Source organism: Nycticebus coucang, chromosome 18 (assembly GCF_027406575.1).
Source record: "Nycticebus coucang isolate mNycCou1 chromosome 18, mNycCou1.pri, whole genome shotgun sequence".
NCBI classification, from domain to species: Eukaryota; Metazoa; Chordata; class Mammalia; order Primates; family Lorisidae; genus Nycticebus; species Nycticebus coucang.
In genome coordinates this window covers 78,827,309-78,845,712 of record NC_069797.1, presented here as the reverse complement: position 1 = coordinate 78,845,712, position 18,404 = coordinate 78,827,309, and the positions used below count along the sequence as shown (strand labels likewise).

General features: G+C 56.0%; 1 protein-coding gene across 5 annotated transcripts in view; it reads left to right on the top strand.

Annotated features, from left to right (window-relative positions):
• SLC38A10 (solute carrier family 38 member 10) overlaps positions 1-18,404 on the top strand; it is a 45,854-nt gene extending 27,450 nt beyond the window's left edge. Inside the window, exons 11-17 of one of the 5 annotated variants that reach the window (XM_053569012.1) lie at positions 4,754-4,910; positions 11,705-11,872; positions 12,148-12,543; positions 13,122-13,241; positions 14,248-14,271; positions 15,885-16,058; positions 16,262-18,404. In XM_053569012.1, coding sequence (XP_053424987.1) covers positions 4,754-4,910; positions 11,705-11,872; positions 12,148-12,543; positions 13,122-13,241; positions 14,248-14,271; positions 15,885-16,058; positions 16,262-17,304 — 2,082 coding nt within the window. In that variant the 3' untranslated portion in view covers positions 17,305-18,404. Of the gene's footprint in view, positions 1-4,753; positions 4,911-11,704; positions 11,873-12,147; positions 12,607-13,121; positions 13,242-14,247; positions 14,272-15,884; positions 16,059-16,261 lie in introns of all 5 variants that reach the window. The other 4 variants (XM_053569015.1, XM_053569010.1, XM_053569013.1 and 1 more) reach the window with 4 other exon arrangements.

The window sequence follows — 18,404 nt, the reverse complement described above, 5'->3', positions numbered from 1 at the left end:
TTTTTTTAAGGGGAAAAAAAGGTGACAGTTGGAAAGACCTTCCCCCTACCAGTACTTTTTTTGGAAATTCCTTCTCATTTTTCTAGTACTTCCATGACCTCATTTTCTTGATTTAGATCTTTGCACCATTTTTGTTTTATTTTGGGGTAAGAAGCAAAGTAGTATCCTGAGTTTTTTCCTAGATGGTTCTGCAGTTGCCACATGTCTTTATGAAATAACCCCTTGCTGATGTGGTGTGTTGCTGCTGTCATGTATTAAACTCTTGTGCCTCTTCAGGCCTGCCCTGACACTTGCATTTTAACTTGCTGGCTGGTTCGTCTTTCTGGGCTGTTAAATCACCATGGCTTGTAATAGTGCTCACTGCATTGTGGCCTGTTGCTCTCTAAAATTTCGATTATAATCCCTCCTCTTTGTTCTTATGAATAAATTTTCTGGGATATTCTGTTTTTCTTTTCTTTTCTTTCTTTTTTTTGAGCCTCAAACTCCTGGGCTCAAGCACTCCGTTTGCTTCAGTCTTCTGAGTAGCTGGGACTTCGGGTGCCTGCTACAACACTCGCCTAGTTTTTTTATTTTTATTGAAGATGGGATCTCACTCTTGCTGAGGCTAGTCTCAAACTCCTGAGCTTAAGAAATCCTCTTGCAGTGGAGGACGGGCATAGGGGACACCCAAGGCTGGTCAGCAGAGGCAGATCCCAGGCACCCAGGGGCAGCAGTATGAAGATCCTATTTCTCTGGGAAGGCATACGTAGGTGAACACGTGCCGAGGCTCGCAGAGGGCTCTGGTGGGGCCGTCTCCTGTAGTCAGAGGTATGCCTCAAGGTCCACAGAGGCTTGGAGTGCGTGCAAGTGGGGCTCTTGGACGCTGACCCTAAGTGTGTGTCCTATCACTAAAGTGTACAACTTGCCTTGTGTGTCCTCTTGAGATAACATGAGATATGAGTTTTCTTCCCACCTGGGTGCTCTTCCTTGTTTTGACTCAGGGACCCCTTAAAGATCTGGAGGCCACGGTCACTCCTTGGGGCAGTGCTCCAGCTGCTGCATCGGTGAAGCCCCAGGATTCTCCTGGCCTGGGCTGAGACACACAGTGGCTTGGTGTGCCTCCTCCTGTGGGCTCTGCAGCTGTGTTAGGTGACTCACAGCCAAAGTCAAAGTCACGGGTGCCCCGAGGTCAGGGGTGCTATGGGATCAGGTGTCTGGCATGGCGGATCCCATTTCTCCACCTGCCTCAAAGGCAGTTCTGACTGTAGGCAGCTGTTCCAACAGGCGCTAGGGATGGGCAGGCTTCACCCCAGCCATGCAGCTGCACCCCAGACGGGCTCCCCAGGGTCCCAGGTCCATCCAGGCTGACCGTGAGAGTGCGAACTGGATGTGCTTCGGTATTCAGGAGATGAGAGAACTGGCAATCACTGCCCTACATGTATCCTGCATCCCACAAACCCCCCCACTGCACAGAGTGGCAACTGGGGACCCCGGCCCCTCACCTGTCCTCACCCACTAGGGCACCTGCAGGTGGTAATCTGTGCTGCTTCCCAATGCTTGGCCACCTGGGCCATCTGCTGCCTTTGAAGCCAAGTCCCCCCAGGCTCTGGTGCACATTCATACCCGTAGCATGGACTTGCAGACCGGGACTCGGTGGCTGGGTGAGTGTGGAGCTGGCGGGCCCCCGGCACTGTCACAGATGCCTGTGCCACTTCCTTGGCCCCACAGTCCCCTCAAGCTGGGTGGCTCTGGCTTTCTTGCCTGGGGTTTTCATGGCCCGTGGTGTTCCCCCAGAGGAACGGCTGAGGGTATAAACCCTGATATCTGCTCAGTTACAGGGGCTCCACTGGGTAGCCAGCGGTTCATGCTAGGGCTCTGGTCAGCACAGAGGCCCCTTGGCCTGGGGCAGGTGGGTAAGGCTGAGTGGAGGTCTTGGGAAATGGGTGGGGGGAGAGACTTGCAGCCAGGTGGGGTGTGTCCAGGTTGCTGTTGTCAGTTCTCCGGGCTGCTATGCTGCTGTGGAGTGTGAACCCAAGGAAGGCTCTGTCCAAGGACGCGGGTGCCACAGGTGGGAGGCAGCAGCGGGCACGCACGTGGTGTGGCCGGAGCTGGGCTTGTTTTCTGCCAGCCTGGTCTGGGTCTGAGCGTGTTCCCCAGCTTGTCCCATCTGCTGCTGCTCTGCAGGCCCCGCTTTGTGACTTGTGTTTACGTTTTGCCTTAGTACATTTCAAGACCTTCTTGGATTCTGAGGCAAGTTGGTTGTCCAGGCGTCTTCTGGTTCAGCTGCCCTGGAGGGCTCGTTCTGCCGCACTTCATCCTTCCCTATTGCTCAGATTCCTACTGGGCTCTGTGGGTTACCATCCTTTCTTCGTCAACTGCTTTCTGCCCTTGCCTTTTTTTTTTTTTTTTTTTTTAAGACAGACTCTTACTCTGTGCCCTGGGTAGAGTGCTATGGCCTCAGCCTAGCTTGCAGCAACCTTGAACTCCTGGGCTTAAGCAATCCTCTTTCCTCAGTGTCCCAATTAGCTGGGACTATAGGCGTCTGGCTATTTTTCGCTCTTGCTCAGGCTGCTCTCAAACTCCTAAGCTCAAGCAATCCACCTGCCTCGGCCTCCCAGAGTGCTGGGATTATAGGTGTGGGCCACCATGCCCAGCCTTCTGCCCTTTCCTGAGAGCACTTGTGTAGTTTCCGAGCAGGTGAGGCTGGAGCCCTTTTGGGGCTACCTCTTGGTGTTGACAAACTTAATGTTTTTTTTATTTTGCATGTGATTTTTATTTTTTAAGCGGAGAAAACTGAGGGTTGAAATAAACCATTCACAGTCATGGATGACTTTGTTAGTCTCCCTGGATATGCTAAATAAGGTTTCTGTTGAAAATAACATGACGTAAAATGACCAACCACAGAGTTTTAGAGATGTCCATGTAGGGCTTGGAGGGGCTCTTGAGCCCTCCTGCCGCCTGGCCTGTTCCCTTTGTTCTGAACTCTCTTCCTCTCAGGAAATCCAAGGAGGGAGATAATTTTTTTTTGTTGCTTCTCAGCAAGGTCATTTCTGCCATGGGCTGGAGAAGCACAAGGTGCACTCAGGCGCCTGCAGATGCGCCTGCTTAAGGGAATCCACCCAGACATGGTGGCTTTGCTGTCCCGCAAGGTGGGCCGGCACTGGGAAGGGCTTCCCAGGACCCGACAGCAGGTGCCTGGGTGGGCCTGGCTGAACCTTTGCATGGGCAGCCAGAGCCTGGTCTCTGCTCCCTCTGGCTTTGGCTTAGGATGATGGGTCAGGAGGGTTCAGGGAACCCTGGGCTTCCTTGATGTTTCTCTCTGGGCTGTCCCATGCTGTCCCATGCTCCACAGTCCCTGCCTGCCATCCGGTGCCTAGCCATCACTGCCCCACTGTCCCACGCCGCACCATCGTGCTGGATTTTCCCGCACCTCCCCCACCAGGACCTGGGTCCTCAGCAGGCGTAGCGTTTCTTTCTCTTCAGAAGTCAGTGGTTACACACCGTCACTGCTCTGTGAATGTGTCCTTCACAGTGTGACAGGGCTAAAGATGCACAGCCACCGCCTTGGAGGGGAACTGCCCCAGCAGTTCTACTGAGCCCTGTAGAACTTGCAGGTGCTCTGTGTATACATGCACGTGTGGCTGTCCTGCCGTCACCTGATACTCTGACCTGCTGTGGTTACTGCCAGAGGGGCAGAGCAGGCACCCTGAGGGTCCCACGTGTCCATGGGGTGCACCATGCTGGGCCTCCCCTCCCAGAGCTGGCTGAGCCTGGACTGTCGGCAGCACTCAGCTTCCTAGAGCTATGCCTGCTCCGTGATTCTGGGGTGGCAGTGAGAGATAGGGTCTCTTTCCCCAAGGTGGTTTTGTTTCCTAGTTGGTAACCACCCAGATTCAGGCCGTCAATTCTTCTTGCCTGTGAAGAGCTGTCTGCTCTAGTTTGTGTTGGTCCCAGGAAACTCTCACTTGTTCTTTTGACTGATTTTTTATTTTAAAAGTCAACATACCTTTCAGTAAAGGATTTTGAATACTGGCTCTGAGACCACATGGAAGTGGGGTGATAAGGGTCCTGCTGACCCTGTGGGAAGGCCACCTGCCCAGCCAGGAGTCCTGCTCCCCAGAGAGAGCAGCCTGGCCAGACCAGGACAGACGCAGCAGAGCAGGGCAGGCAGGCGGGAGTGAGCTCAGCAGGTGGGCGCTGGAATAAGGAGGACTTGAGGGGTCGGGCTCAGGAGGGGACAGCTCTGCAGTGTGGCGCCTGCTTACTGAGTCACCCAGGGCAGCATTTAACTGTGGGGCCTCTATAAGGAGGGGCTGCCTCCAGAGGGAGAGGCTCCATGAAGATCTGTCGTGCCTCGAAGTGACTTGCTGGATAACCTGATGGGTGCCATGACACGGCCAGGGAGAGGAAGAGGCCACTTCCTCCACCCAGCCTCTCCTGACGGTTCTGGCTCCTCTTGCCAGGGTGGTCTAGGGACTAACCTCTTCCAGAGCAGGACAGGGGCTGGGCCTCTGCCTCCATGTCCCTTTTGCCTGTCCCTCCTCAGTGGCCCTGTGACTCCCATAGCTCCTGCTGACCGTTACCTGCCTGGCTCTGGCTGCCTGCACAGCTGCTGCATCAGGCTTTAGTCCTTCCCCCAGCCTGTCCTGAGGCTGACCGCCTGGTGCCCACCCTTCCCTCTTCCTGCCTCTGGACCCCTTCCCACCAGTCCCCACTGCTCTGGGCAGGGTTTGGGGGAGGTGTGACTTTTTTGCTCTGGTTTCTGACCCTCCAGGTGGTGCTCTGGGTTGGCCTGGGCGTCCTGGTGGTCAGCACACTCACCACCCTATCTGTGAGCGAGGAAGCCCCTGTGGATGTGGCACCAGAAGCCCCCGGCGGCCGGCTTGGGGAGGCCGAGGATTTGATGAAGGCAGAGGTGGTCCGGCTCTCAGGTACGTGGCTCTTGGGCACATGGCTCTAAGTGGCTCTTGGCAGGTGGCTCTCTTATGTGTGTAGACCCAGTCCCAGTCCCTGAACCTGTTCAGGGTAAGTGACCCCAGGTCACCTTGGGGCATGGGGTACAGGTGGCGCTGTGCAGACTCTCGGCTTTGGTCTAAGGGTTTTGCTTATCTGCCCAGCAGCCTCTGCCCTGTTTGGAGGCAGCAGGTGGGAGGCCCTGGGTGTGAGATGCACCAGACTTTTCTTAGAGATGCTCTATGTGTGAAGGGGCCAGGGTGCTCCCTACCGTGTGCAGGGGACACTGGCTGAGGTCTCAGTGTCCGTTGGGGCTCACATGTGTGTTTTGCTTTGAGGAGGTGAATTTCCAGCCCGTTTTCTCTGGAGCAGAGTCACCATGGCGCCACAGCCTGCTAACTGTATTGGTTTTTCTTTTTATCTAGAGACAGGGTCTCACTTTATTGCCCTCGGTAGAGTGCCGTGGCGTCACACAGCTCACAGCAACCTCCAACTCCTAGGCAATTCTCTTGTCCCAGCCTCCTGAGTTGCTGGTACTATAGGCACCCGCCACAATACCCGACTATTTTTTGTTGCAGTTTGGCCAAGGCCGGGCTCGAACCCGCCACCCTTGGTATATGGGGCTGGTGCCCTACTCACTGAGCCACAGGCGCCACCCACTGCATTGGTTTTACTGTTCATCCACCAGGCCTGTGGGTGGGGTCATACCCATATCCCCCATGCAGTTGCAGGTGCCTCAGAAAGGGCCTGGTGGGGGAAAAAAAAATAAGAAAAAAGAAAAGAAAGGGCCTGGTGGTGCTATGTAACCTTGTCACCTCGATCTGAGGCTATGTCCCATAGGGCATGTAGGGACTTTCTGGGGTATAGCTGCAGCTTCATGTGTCTGGAGTAGCTGATGTACCCCAACCTTCACAGACCTAGATGGGGGCCACACAGGGCAGCAGTGCCCCTGGCCAACATCTGCCCAGCAGCTCTGAGTGGCCAGGGCCTGTAGTGACATCACTGTGGGGACTCTGCCCTGATGGTGGCAGGGCTCTCTGCATCCTATTCACCCCACTGCAGAGGCCCGGGCTAGGGCCCAGATTCGCCAGGCATCCACCTATGGGTGGGGGATTTCAGGCTGCTGTGGAGGTACTGGCAGGGTGCTCAGCTTTCCATATGGGTAGAAGAAAACGTCCTGTCAAAAGGAATCCCACAGTCTTGGCCATGACCCTGGGGTTTGTTGTGGTCTCTGTTCCGGACCATTGTTCCTCAGACTGCCCCCATGGAAACCCTCTTGCTTGGTGCTCTGAGCGAGCTGCCACTGTGTTCCTAGGAAGGGTGGGCAGGTGGGAAGATGCCTGTTTTCTGGGTGCCCTGGGCTGGGGGTGCTGGGAGCAGGAGAGGCCGGTAGGGCAGACTCTCCTGGATCACTGGGGTCACCGGAGAAACAGATGGCATTCAGAAATTGGACGTGTTGGTGTCTGCCTTACATCAGACTCAGTAGGGACTGGGTAAGTGTCAACTTGGAGGGGAAGTATGTGCCCACCTGGCTGGCGGCCCCAGGCTCAGCCTGCCCAGGGATGGCCAACTTGGTGCCTGTCAGGGCTGAGGGCACAGAGTGGGTGCTGATATAGGAGGAAGAGAGGAGTTGGGGCAAGGGGGCGTGTGGTGCTTCCGCCCCTGTGGGCTCAAGCATGTCCCATGAGAGCTTTCTTGGGGTCAGCATTCAGGCTCCCCATGTGCTGTGAGGCCCCAGACCCCACCTGGCTGAGCAGCTGTGTTCTGTCACTAAGGCCTGCACGGCTGCCAACTCACCTGGTGCCCTCTGAGGCCACATCTGGTTTCTATTTACTCCGCGAGGCTGTAACAGAACACATAGCCCCTTACAGAAACACATGCTGTTTGTTTTTAGCATGTTCTCCAATTTTCTAGCCATCCAGCCTCTCCTTTAACTGACGGGCTGCTTTAAGGCAGAGCTGGGGACAGGGTTTTGTTTTGTTTTGTTTTTTTCTTTGGCTGGGGCCAAGTTTGAACCTACCTCTTCCGGTATATGGGGCTGGTGCCCTACTCCTTAAGCCATAGGTGCCACCCTAGAGCTAGGGACAATGTGGCCCTTGCCCGTGTGCCCTGTCAGACTGTCTGCTGAGTTTTCTTGGTCTCTTTGATGTTTCAGAGGCCAAAAATGGTGCCTGCTGACTTGGGTGAGAGCTCTGTGCTAGCCCTGGGCTTGAGCCCTGCTGTCTCAGGGGCACCCGGCCCGGCATGCGTGCCTGGGCTGCACGTGCAGTCATCACAAGCATGACAGTCCCTGTGGAGGTCCCTGAAGACAGTGCTCTGTCAGGCCAGTCAGGCCACTCCTGTGAGTGCCACAGCATCCCCAGGGCCTGGGTCTGGGGCGTCTGCTCCCTCCTTGCAATGCTATGGGTCTCTCCTGACACCTCTTGCCCCATGCTGTACCTGGTTGACAGCTTGTCCCTGTCCCTTTGTGGGGTGGGCACAGCTGTACTTATGCTCGGTGAGAAAAAGGCAGAGTCCTGGCTGGATAGGGGAACCAGACTGCAGCGATGTGGCATGTCACTTGCTGGTGGTGATATGTCACATGTGTGGACACAGGGCAGAAGTGATCACATGTCTGTGCACTAAGGCTGGGAGGGGCACATGGACTGACACAGTCCTGAGGTTGTCAGGAGGTCGTGACCCTTTCCCTGCCCCCCAAGTGGTCCTTTCTGAATCCACCAACTCCTGTGGGGCCAACACTGTCATCTTGTCCCAGCCAGCCATGGGAAAACTGGACAAGGACGACAACAGGAGAGGTGTTTGGGACACAGCGAAGAGCTGTTGAAAGCCGCCCCAGCAGGGCATGGGACAGCTGTCTGTACAGCTGGGGGATGGGATAGGCGTGTGCAGCCCATGAGCACGTTAGTGCTCCGTCCAAGGCCTCGGGAGCTTCTCCCACCCTACTTGAGAGGCAGCGGTAGGCACACAAGCCGGTCCTTGGGGGAGCAGGTGCCACCTGCTGGAAGTGTGCGACTCCAGGACCAGCTGTGTGGCCCCTTGCCTGGCACTGTAGCCACCCAGCCGGCCACTGCAGGTGTCAGGAGCCAGATGATCTGAGTCACTGGGATTCCCCTCAATTTGGAAAGATGAGACAAGTCATCTGCCAGCCAAGTCCAGAAGTTTGGGTTTTAAAGTTAAGCCTTCAGTGAGTCATGCTTTCTTCATGTTCATGTCAAGGAAAGTCAGAACTATCATTCTGTAGGAAAGTTACCTGTAAGCAGGGACTAGCTTAAAAGAGTCCCTTCTTTTCTTTTTTTTTGTAGAGACAGAGTCTCACCTTATTGCCCTCGGTAGAGTGCCGTGGCATCACACAGCTCACAGCAACCTCCAACTCCTGGGCTTAGGCAATTCTCTTGACTCAGCCTCCCAAGTAGCTGGGACTACAGGCGCCCGCCACAACGCCCGACTATTTTTTTTGTTGTTGCAGTTTGGCCGGGGCTGGGTTTGAACCCGCCACCCTCGGTATATGGGGCCGGCGCCCTACCCGCTGAGCCACAGGCGCCGCCCAAAAGAGTCCCTTCTTAACAGGCCATTTTACTTGTTTTTAGACAGGGTTTTGCTCTGTTGCCCAGGCTGGTCTGCACAGGTTACAGGCACGAACCACTGTGCTGACCAGGTGGCCTTTGCCTTGTTTCCCAAGTTACAGCCTTTGGCTCTTGAGTCTCCTGAACGTGGGGCTGTCCTTGAGTTGATGGGGGACTTTCATCAATGAGCTGCTGAGATAATTTTTAAAAATCACTGTTTTGGGCTGGGCACAGTGGCTCATATCTGTAATCCCAGCACTCCGGGAGGCCTAGGTGGGTGGATTGGCTGAGTTCACAGGTTTGAGACCAGCCTGAGCCAGAGTGAGACCCCATCTCTAAAAATTAGCCAGGTGTTGTGGCAGGTGCCTATAGTCCCAGCTACTCAGGAAGCTGAGGCTTGAGCCCAAGAGTTTGAGGTTGCTGTGAGCTGACGCCACAGTACTCTACTGAGGATGACAACATGAGACTCTGTCTCCAAAAAAAAAAAAAAAAAAAAAAGATCACTTTGTTTTGGAGGCTGATACTCCGAGGTGACCGTCCTTATCATTACTGATGACATATACCTAGAGGGTGGCAGGGTGAAGCCATTGCCCAGTGGAGCTGCCTGTGTACTGGCTGCAGTTGGGGAACACACCAGGGAACCCCACCCACCTCCCCAAGGTGGACCCCAGCCTCAAACATGCTGGTCAGGGGGCTGTGTTGGGTGTTGCCTCTTCCCCTCTCAAGAAGGAAGACTGTGACCCTGGGTCACTCCCAAGTTTGTGAGTGTGTCCGATCCAAAGACAGTTGACCCAACAACTGCCCCCTTGTTGGGCAGTGCTGCTGGGCAGTGGGAAGAGAAGGCAGGGGCTCTGCCCACTGTCAGTGAGGCCTGGTGTCTGTTTCCGAAGGGGGCAGTGTGTGTGTGGGGGAGTGTGCCATGCCCAGTGCCTGGTAATAAGGAGTTGCAGGATGCAACATGAGCATGGTATTTCCTGGTCCTGGGTGCCAGTGATGCTGGTGGTCGTTCTTTGGTGACTAGAGGCAACACTCTTGAGCTGAGTGAGGGTGGTCGGGGTGGCTGTGTGCACTGAGTGGGGCCCTTGCCTGTCCCACAGAGGCCTCCCGCTGCAAGTCAGCCAGTCTGTCCCTCACCTCCTAAGGGAAGGAGTCTGGATGTGGAGTCCATCTCGGCAGAGGCGCCTGCACTCCACACAGGGGCTATGTCCATGCCCATGCCTGGCAGGACACAGTGTGTTTTTCTTGCTAATTTTGAAGTTTTGTGTTAGTTTTGCTTTGGCCAGGAGGCCTTGCTGGCACACTGTCCCTGATGAAAGGCTAGTTCTGTTTTGGAAAGGCTGTGTCTGCTGCCTGTGGACAGCTGCAAAGTGCTGGGGCCCAGGGGGGCAAGCCTGACTGGGTGGCACCACCTTGCTCTGCCCAGCTCTGAGCTCCCAGCCCCCAGAGCCAGAGCTGCAGGACACTCAGAGGCATGTGCTCCTGGGAGATTTCCCAAAGGAACCTACAAGGCAACTCCACGTGTCCCATGGCCCCTCCTTGTCCTTGCTGGCCAGGCCATTGATTCATGGCTGGGTGACAAACTGAGTTCTGTTTCCTGTTGAGAAAATGGCTGCTCAGGGCAACTGTCCTGTTAGGGGTGGAGATGCCCCTTGTTGTGTGTGCTCTTCCCATTGCCTCGCTTTCTTGGTTCTGTGACCACAACACCTACTGTGGAGGCTAGCACTCTGAGGTGCATCTGCACACCGTGGCCCTCTGGTGTAGTGTGTGGTGGGACCAGTGTGTCATCTGCAGGGTGGGTGGGTGGCCATGCACCTCCTGAAGCAGTCACTGGCTCAACAGTGCACTGGGGTATCTGCTTGCGGCTGGCCAGGTCATTACCCAGCTGTTGAGGACGCTCTGCTGCAATGGCTGTGGTATCTTCCAAGGCGGAAGACAGGTCTCTCGAGTAGTTCTGTTTCCTCCTTTGGGAGGTGGTGAGACCCATGGGCCCCCTGAACAGGGCATGTGTAACCCCCAGGGCCTGTGCACGCTGTGGGAGGCAGTGCCTGTGTCGGGGCACATGCAGCTTCACTGGGGTCCCCTTTGCTGGGCAGTATGTGTTCCCAAGATGGCCATAGAGCAGTGGTTCTCAACCTGTGGGTCTCGACCCACAGGAACTGTATTAAAGGGCCACAGCATTAGGAAGGTTGAGAACCACTGTCATAGAGGCTGTTTTGGGGCCTCAGGAATGCCACGAGTCCAGTTTTCAAAGTTTTTTTCCACTTAGCTTGTTCTTTAATTTCTGCTGTGTTGCCTACCACACAGAAAGTGGCTTTTTAGAATGGTTGTAATTCCCCAACTGGCTCTGTTTGGACCAGTTCTACAGACCCACCAGCTGCTGTGCTCTGTGCTTTGTGAGCTCAGGTCTTGGGGACACAGATCACACGGCAAGTGAAGGCCCCAGGTTTGGCAGGCTTTGCTTTTTTATTTTTTGAGACAGTCTCACTCTGTCACCCAGGCTATAGTGCCATCACATCATATTGGCGCACTGCAGCCTCACATTCCTGGGCTCCAGCTGTCCTCCTGCCTTGGTCTCCCAAGTAGCTGGGTCTATAGGCCAACCTTGCCTGGATAATTCTTCTATTTTTAGTAGAGGTGGGGGGGTCTTACCATGTTGCCCAGGCTGGTCTCAATCTCTTGGCCTCAAGGACCCCAGCACCTTGGCCTCCCAGAGTGCTAGGATTACAGGAGGGAATCACCAGGCTTTCCTTTTTTCCTCTTAATTCCTTCTGATGTGTATTTTCCCAGTCTGCAGTAAATTGGCAGGATTGCGAAATTAACATTCCCAATGCTGGTTTCCTACAGGCCCGCTCCCCTCCCCTTTGCGGAGGTGGCAAGTGAGGGCGGGAGGTAGGTGGCCGGTCAGTCGCAGGTTCCTGCCGCCATCTGGTGGTAACAGCTGACGGCTGCATGGAGTCTGGGTCTTCCTATCCCGGTCAGGTTTGAATTGCATTTTGACATATTTGTGTTATGAATACACATGAAAAATGACAGTTTTCTGTGCTATGTAACTGTTAATGATTGAACAGGAAACAAAATAACTGCTGAAACATGGTAGTGTGTTTGGTGGGAAGACAATCACACGCAGGGGTGGGGGTGCCAGCTGCTGAGTAGGGTGGTAGATGGTGCGGCCTGTGGAGGCTACTCAGCTGGCCGTGTTGTGCCCACAGCCCAGGACCCGCCTGTGGACATTGCTGAGGACAGCCGTGACAAGCCGAAGCTGCCAAAGGAGAGGGAAGACCTGGAGCAGGCCCAGATCAAGGGTCCCGTGGCTGTGCCCGGGCTGGAAGATGCCAAGGAGACACAGGAGGAGGCACAGCTCGACCGCCCCGGGCAAGGTGGCCTGATGCTAGCTGCAGGGGGTGGGGGGAAGACAGGAGAGCAAGGAGCCCCGGCTGTGCAGTGAAGGACTCTGGGGCTATGTGTCGTTTTCCCTCTGCCCGGTCTAAATTCTGGTCCTGTCTGTCTGCTGTGTCCTCTGACTGGCCGGAGCTGCCTGCTTGTAGCTGTCCTGCTGCACCTTTCTAGAAAGTGTCATTGTCTGGCCAGACTGCAGGGAGACCTGAGGGGAGCTGGGCCTGCCTGACCACCTACCTGTCTTCTGTCCTTTCAGGGGTTGCTGTCCCTGTGGGTGAGGCCCACCGCCACGAGCCCCCCGTTCCTCATGATGAAGTGGTCGTAGACGAAGGCCAAGATCGGGATGGCCCAGAGGAGAACAAGCCTCCGTCCAGACATGTGGATGAAAAGGCTCCGGGGAGCAAAGGTCAGATGGCTCTGCCCCTGCCACGTTCAGAAAGAGAAGAGCGGGAGTTGGAGGTCGGCAAGAGACCTGGACAGGACCAGGCCGTGGAGGGAGCAGGTGGTCTTCCTGAAGAGCCCCAGAAGGTTCCAGAAGCAGATGGTCAGCCAGCTGTCCAGCCGGCAAAGGATGACCTGGGGCCTGTCGATCAAGACCTGCCTCCAGGGCCCCGGGCAGCGCTGTCTGAGGAGCAGAACGCCCAGGCAGCAGGTGTGGGGGAGAAGGCTGGCAGGGCGCTGCTGCCGAGAGACTCTGCGGGGGACAGTGAGCTGGGTGGGTGTCAGCCTGGCCCGGGGAGGTTGGGGGAGTGGGAGGGATTGAGGAGGTTCCTGCCTCTGCCCATCTTCCCCCCACACAATTAAGCACGTGCACGGGGCGGTCCTTCGGCAGCTGGTGGCTTGACAGCTCCTCTCATATCTGTCGCACGCTGCCTGCCAGACCACTAAATGTCAGGTGCCACACTGTTCTCCTGTGTCTGGGTGCCTAGGCAGCACAGGGAGCACTTGACAGGTAGCACGTTGTTTAGTGCCGTCTAGGGCTGGCTGGGATGCTGCTTGCATTTTAATTGGTGAAGGTGGTTGATGTTGGCTCTGTGCCACCAGCCTATGAGATTGAGAAATTTTTTTTATTACTTCCCGGGTAATCATCAGGTTGAATGTAGACTGTGCTGATGGGGGAGGGGCCGATGGAGTCATTTTAGAAACATCTGCTGCCTCCTTTTGTCCCTCCTCTTCCTTCTAGGCCTCTTGTGACTTTCTTGCAAAACATGAGCCCTCCTTTGTGTGCAGGTGGGAAGGCCCCGCTCCGGGAAGAGAAGCTGGCACCTGGGCCTGGGCCGCCCCTGGAGCCTCGAGAGCAGAGGGATGCGGAGCGACTGGGCGGAGAGCAGGCAGGCAGCAAGTTGGAGGGTAAGGCCTGGTTCTAGTCTCAGGCCCAGGGGGCTGGCAGTCTCCTCCTCAGCCACAAGGCAAAGATGGGCCACCCTGGGGACGCCCTTTTCCCAGACCCACTTCTCTGTGGCTGTCTGCTGAGCAAACACCTTCGGTGGTGCCCTCCTCTCCCTTCCTGCTAACAACTTCCTTGCTGGCACCCCCCTGGGAACATTCTATCTCCCTTTCTCCACTCTAAAAAAAACCTGTCACTCTGTTATATGGCTTATAATTACCACTTTCATTTCATCTTAAAGAAGGTATGTTAATATTTCTAACACTTGTGGTATTTAAAGCCAGCCAGGTGTGCGGCGCTCAGCACCCAGATGTGTGGGCTGACATTAAGGCTTGCTCTGCTGGGGACCCAGGCTTCCTCTGTAGGGCAGGCGCCAGCAGTCATCGCCACAGCCAGGCCTGCTGAGCATTGTCCTGACCTCTTGCTACACCATGTCCCTGCTGTCCCTTGAGGCTGCTCTCCTGAGCTGCTACCCCAGGCATCACCTGCTGCTTCTCCGAGAATGCCAGGCTCTCTGGGCCTGCCCCACAGTGTCAGCATTGGGAGGGTGTGTCCTGGGGCCTGTGTGGGGGTCGTAGGGCTGGTGACTCCTTGGACCTCAGGGTCAGCTTTGGCTTTGGACACACTCCCTGCGATCCGGGAGACACGTGCTTCCTTCCCTGGCCCGCCTGTGTCCAGGGCACTATGTCCTCCATAGTCAGCCCTGGATGGTCCTCTGGGCTCCAGGCTGACCTTGGGTACCTGCAGGCTGGGGAGCAGGACAGAGGCACATGCTGGGTTTCTGGAGCTCAGGAGCTGCTTCAGGTCTCACGTTTTCTGTCTCCTTTTAGTCTGATGTCCTTGCTGGCCCCAGTCCTGTGATCTAAACCTAAACCTGTTTGATTCTTTGATTTTTTTCTTTCTAAAAAAGAGACTTTTCACAGTTCCCTATTCTGTCTTTCTTCTGTATGCCTCTCAACGGACGGACAGCTGAAATTAAAAAGATAGTAGCAGGTAGGAATCAAAGGAGTGTGTTCACGTAAGAAGCACGTTTGTGGAGGTCACAGGGGTGAGGCCAGGGCTTTGGCTGCACCCTGGCCCCAGAACAGCCCTGCATGAATGCACAGTCATGGCCAGGGGCCGGCACAGACCCCATGGGGCCCCTGGTACCTTGGTACCATCCCCCCCTTCGTAAATGCCTTGGTCTTCTCAGTCCTGCCATGGCACTGCTGTCCTCAGAGGATGGCGGAATGATGGCTATGGGCGCAGGCTGCTCAAGGCACCTCCTGAGATAGGTGTTGGCCGCCTAAGTTGCTGCTGAGCGTGCGGCCAACACTGGTGCTCTCACTTTAGGCCCGGTCCCTGCCCAGGTAGACTCTGGCTCTGGATAGCTGTCACCTCCGCGCTGTTTACTTCTGTCCCTGTGGCTTCTGGCTGGTTGTGGCACCCTTCCCTCTCCTCTCTCCTCTCCATTCTCCCTGCTCTTCCTGACCTTTGGCGAGTGAGGGCAGGGAGGCATCAGCTGCATGTAGAACCTTGTCCTTATACCACTGACCATGATGTAGCCAAGACTTGCAAACATCCTGGGTGACAGCATGGCCCATGGCCAAGGTGGCTGGTTTGCAACCCAGTGGGGAGGGTGCCCTGAGCTTCCTTCTCCAGCTCTGCATGGCGTGGCCTGTCCTGCTGCCTCAGGGCTGACCTGGTGGTCCGTCCTCCTCAGAGTTGGTCTCAGTGTCCTGGCTGGTCCACCCACCTGCATGTCCTTACACGGGCCACTTGGAGTCTGGGTGGGCCTCGGGCTGTGTTCCTGGGAGAATGCTGACATCACTACGACTGGAGACAAGGGCTCGGATGTCAGTCTGGTTGGGCACGTGGGGCCCTCACTGGGATATTTGCTCTCGCTACCTGCAAAACATTCTTGCTTCTGATTTAAACTTCTACACCTGACAACTTACCCCCTTATCCTTCAAAGCTTTGTAATTTAGAAACATATGTGCTGTGAGAAATGGCATAAGCTGTGGCTACTCACTGTAGGTGCCCGCCCCTGATGGAGCAGTAAAAAGTACACAGGGACCCCGAATACTGCAGGGCCTGGAGCAGTGGGCAGCACAGCTGACCAGGGCCTCAGATGCTCCAGCTCCGTAGCTCTAATTCAGATAGTTTTTGTTTCTAAAATTCTCACCTTGGAGGAAGCTTTCTGAAAGGACAGAGTCTTTGTAAAAGTCGTCTATTGCTTTGTTTCTTTGTGTGCTTAACCTAGAACATCTGAACATGTAAAACAGGGCATTCCCGGCCAGGCTGGACAGCTGGTGCTGATGCTCTGCCCATTCCTCTGACTGGGCTTTCTCTGCACACTGTCCTCAGTGGGCAGCATGTGGGGCAGCAGGGCTCTGCTAGGTGTGTCCATACGGCAGCTAGTTAGAGAACCGGCGCAGGTAGCACAGTCACTGGTCTGGCTCACGAGTGAGTCGGGTGGGCTTGTGTGGTGTAGTGAGGAGGGGTGTCCAGGGCAAGCTCCTACAGGTGAGCTCGTGTCTTCACTGCATGCGCCAAGCTGTCTGCCGCCTGGCTACATGCTTGGCAGCCCCCAGCATCCTCTGATTGCGTTTTCCCAACACCGGAAGCTGGCAGAGCTGAGATGCTGGACCACGCCGTCCTGCTGCAGGTGATCAAAGAGCAGCAGGTGCAGCAGAAGCGCTTACTGGACCAGCAGGAGAAGCTGCTAGCAGTGATCGAGGAGCAGCACAAGGAGATCCACCAGCAGAGGCAGGAGGATGAGGAGGACAAGTCCAGGCCAGGTAGGCTGGGCTGGGGGCAGAGCCAGGGCAGGTCCTGGTGTCCTCCTGTGGCTGGACCTGAGGTTTGGGGGCATAGACTCCTAGAGGGTGGGTTTAGGTTTGGGTTCATAATTCCTAATTTCTGCAAGCATGTCTTTTTCAGCCCCTCTATCAGTAGTTGGGTTTGTTTTCTTGGCTAAGCTGGTAACTGGCTTCGTTTGCAGTGGACGCACAGCCAGAGCCTGGGGCAGCCATGCTTAGAGGTCAGGAGGCCCGTGATGGCCAGGCTGGGGAGAAAGCGGAGAAGTCCCTTCTGCAGCCTTTGGAACTTGAGCTTGGCACTCCAGGGGATCACCCCGCTCAGCCACAAGGGCCCGGCCACCGCTCCCTGGAGGCCGGTGGTGGCTCTAACACAGAGCCTCAGGTGGCACAGTCCAAGCTGAGAGAAAGCCGGAAAGGTACTCTGCCAGTGGTGGCCAGCATCGTGAAGGAGCTGCCATACCAGGGTCTGAAGCCAGTGCCTGGGAGCCCAGAGCAGCACCCCGCTAAGGAGTCTGTCAGGCAGAGTCAGGACGTTCTTGGTGGACATTCTCAAGAAAGAAAGAAACCCAGGGAGGTGGCAGCAGATGCTGGCACCAGCATTCGGAAGAGGGATGACAGGCTTGTGGCAGGGCCAGGAGGGACTGGGGACCCTCATGTGAAGTTCAAACAAACACACCAAGATCTGGGCCTTGCAGCGGGCCTGCCCAGCAGGTTGGAAGGGGCAGTCCCTCAACCCCAGGCTGTGTTGCGTCAGCCAGAACCTCGGGCTGTCTCTGATGGGACTCAGTTTGGGCAGCAGGGTGTCTGGCTGGGCCATGGTGCCATCCCAGAGACAGGAAAAGAGGCCCCTGGGGGGGACCACATGCCACGTGAGCGGCTGGGAGCTGGGGAGGATACTGCTGCCCAGGGGCCCAGGCAGAGGCCAGACCCTGAGCCCAAGCTGGCTGTTCCTGGGGGTCAGAAGTCAGACAATGCCAAGCCAAACCGAGATCTAAAGCTGCAAGCTGGGTCCGACCTGCGGAGGAGACGGCGGGACCTTGTCTCACATACAGACGGGGAGCCAGCCCCTGAGGAAAGGGTCATCCACTTTAATCCCCTACCTGATGTCCAGGTGAATGGCCTCCATGAAGCCCTGGACTCTCAGCTCCGCCAGGCCGCAGGGGCTGCCCTGCAGGTGGTTCACAGCCGGCAGATTAAACAGCTGCCTGGGGCCCCAGAGACTTAGACCTCGGTGGTGAGACCAGCCCAGGTGAACTCTGGAGGTTAAGCTCTTCTCCCCTTGGGTTTTACGTGTGAAACCCTTATGGAGTTTGGTGTGTAAAGGTCAAAAGGATTTTGTTTCCAGAATGTTCTTGCCATTCTGTTGCACCTCTCCGTCTGAGTTCCTTAGGCCTCTCCAGACCCAAGCTTGCTCCTGCCCATGATGAAGAAGCAGTAGTGTGTGCCTGTGCTGGCCAGTGTGACGTGCTCTGGGACTTGGGCTCTGAAGAGAGCCCTGGCTGAGTCTGAGGCTGGGCGCCATGTTCCCATCCCATCACCTGTGGGGAGCCTGTGGGCATTTAGGTTGAGCTCGATGGTGAACCTGGGGCACAGACGCCTTCACCAGGCTGACTGCTGTCCCAACCATTCAACCACGAACTCCAGTGACTTGTTGGAGTTGTAATTATTTATCTGTTTTCTGTGCATGTTGTAGAGAATCTCAAATAAATCCTTTGCCTTCACCCTGCCTCTCGCAGGGACCTCTGGGAGGCGCCAGGAGCAGAGGCTGGGCAGGTGGGGTGCTTTCACCATCTGCTCTTCTCTTGGAAGATTTTGTTGAAGTCACGTTATTAGACTGTTTAAAGAATGTCACAGATACCTGACAGTCAAGTGGGCACTGAGGGAAAGCTGAGGGAGAGCCACAGGATTTGGATGACGTAAAGTACCCATACTCCTCACCAAATGTCAGGATGGCTTGTGGACGCTACGTGTCCCAGCCCCAGGGAGACCCTGCAAGCAGGACACCTACCTGTGCTTGAGGCTGTCCAGAACCCAGGCTAGGCTGGCGCACATGGCCTGCTGGTGGAGGAGAGGCCGCTGTGGGGATGCAGTGCCCTATCTGCAGGTGCTGCCCTGCCCCAGCCTGGCAGCTCCAGGCTACCCTCCCTTTTCCTGTCTGGTGAGTGTGGTGGTCAGGGCCTGCTCAGGGCAGGGGAGTATGGACATGAGGTTCCTCTCTCTCTCCTTTTGGTCCGGAGGGCATGTTGTGTTTTGACAGCACCCAGCCCTGGGGACATTGCTCCCTGGCACTAGTCTGCAGATGCCCCTGAGAGGTACAGGACCTAG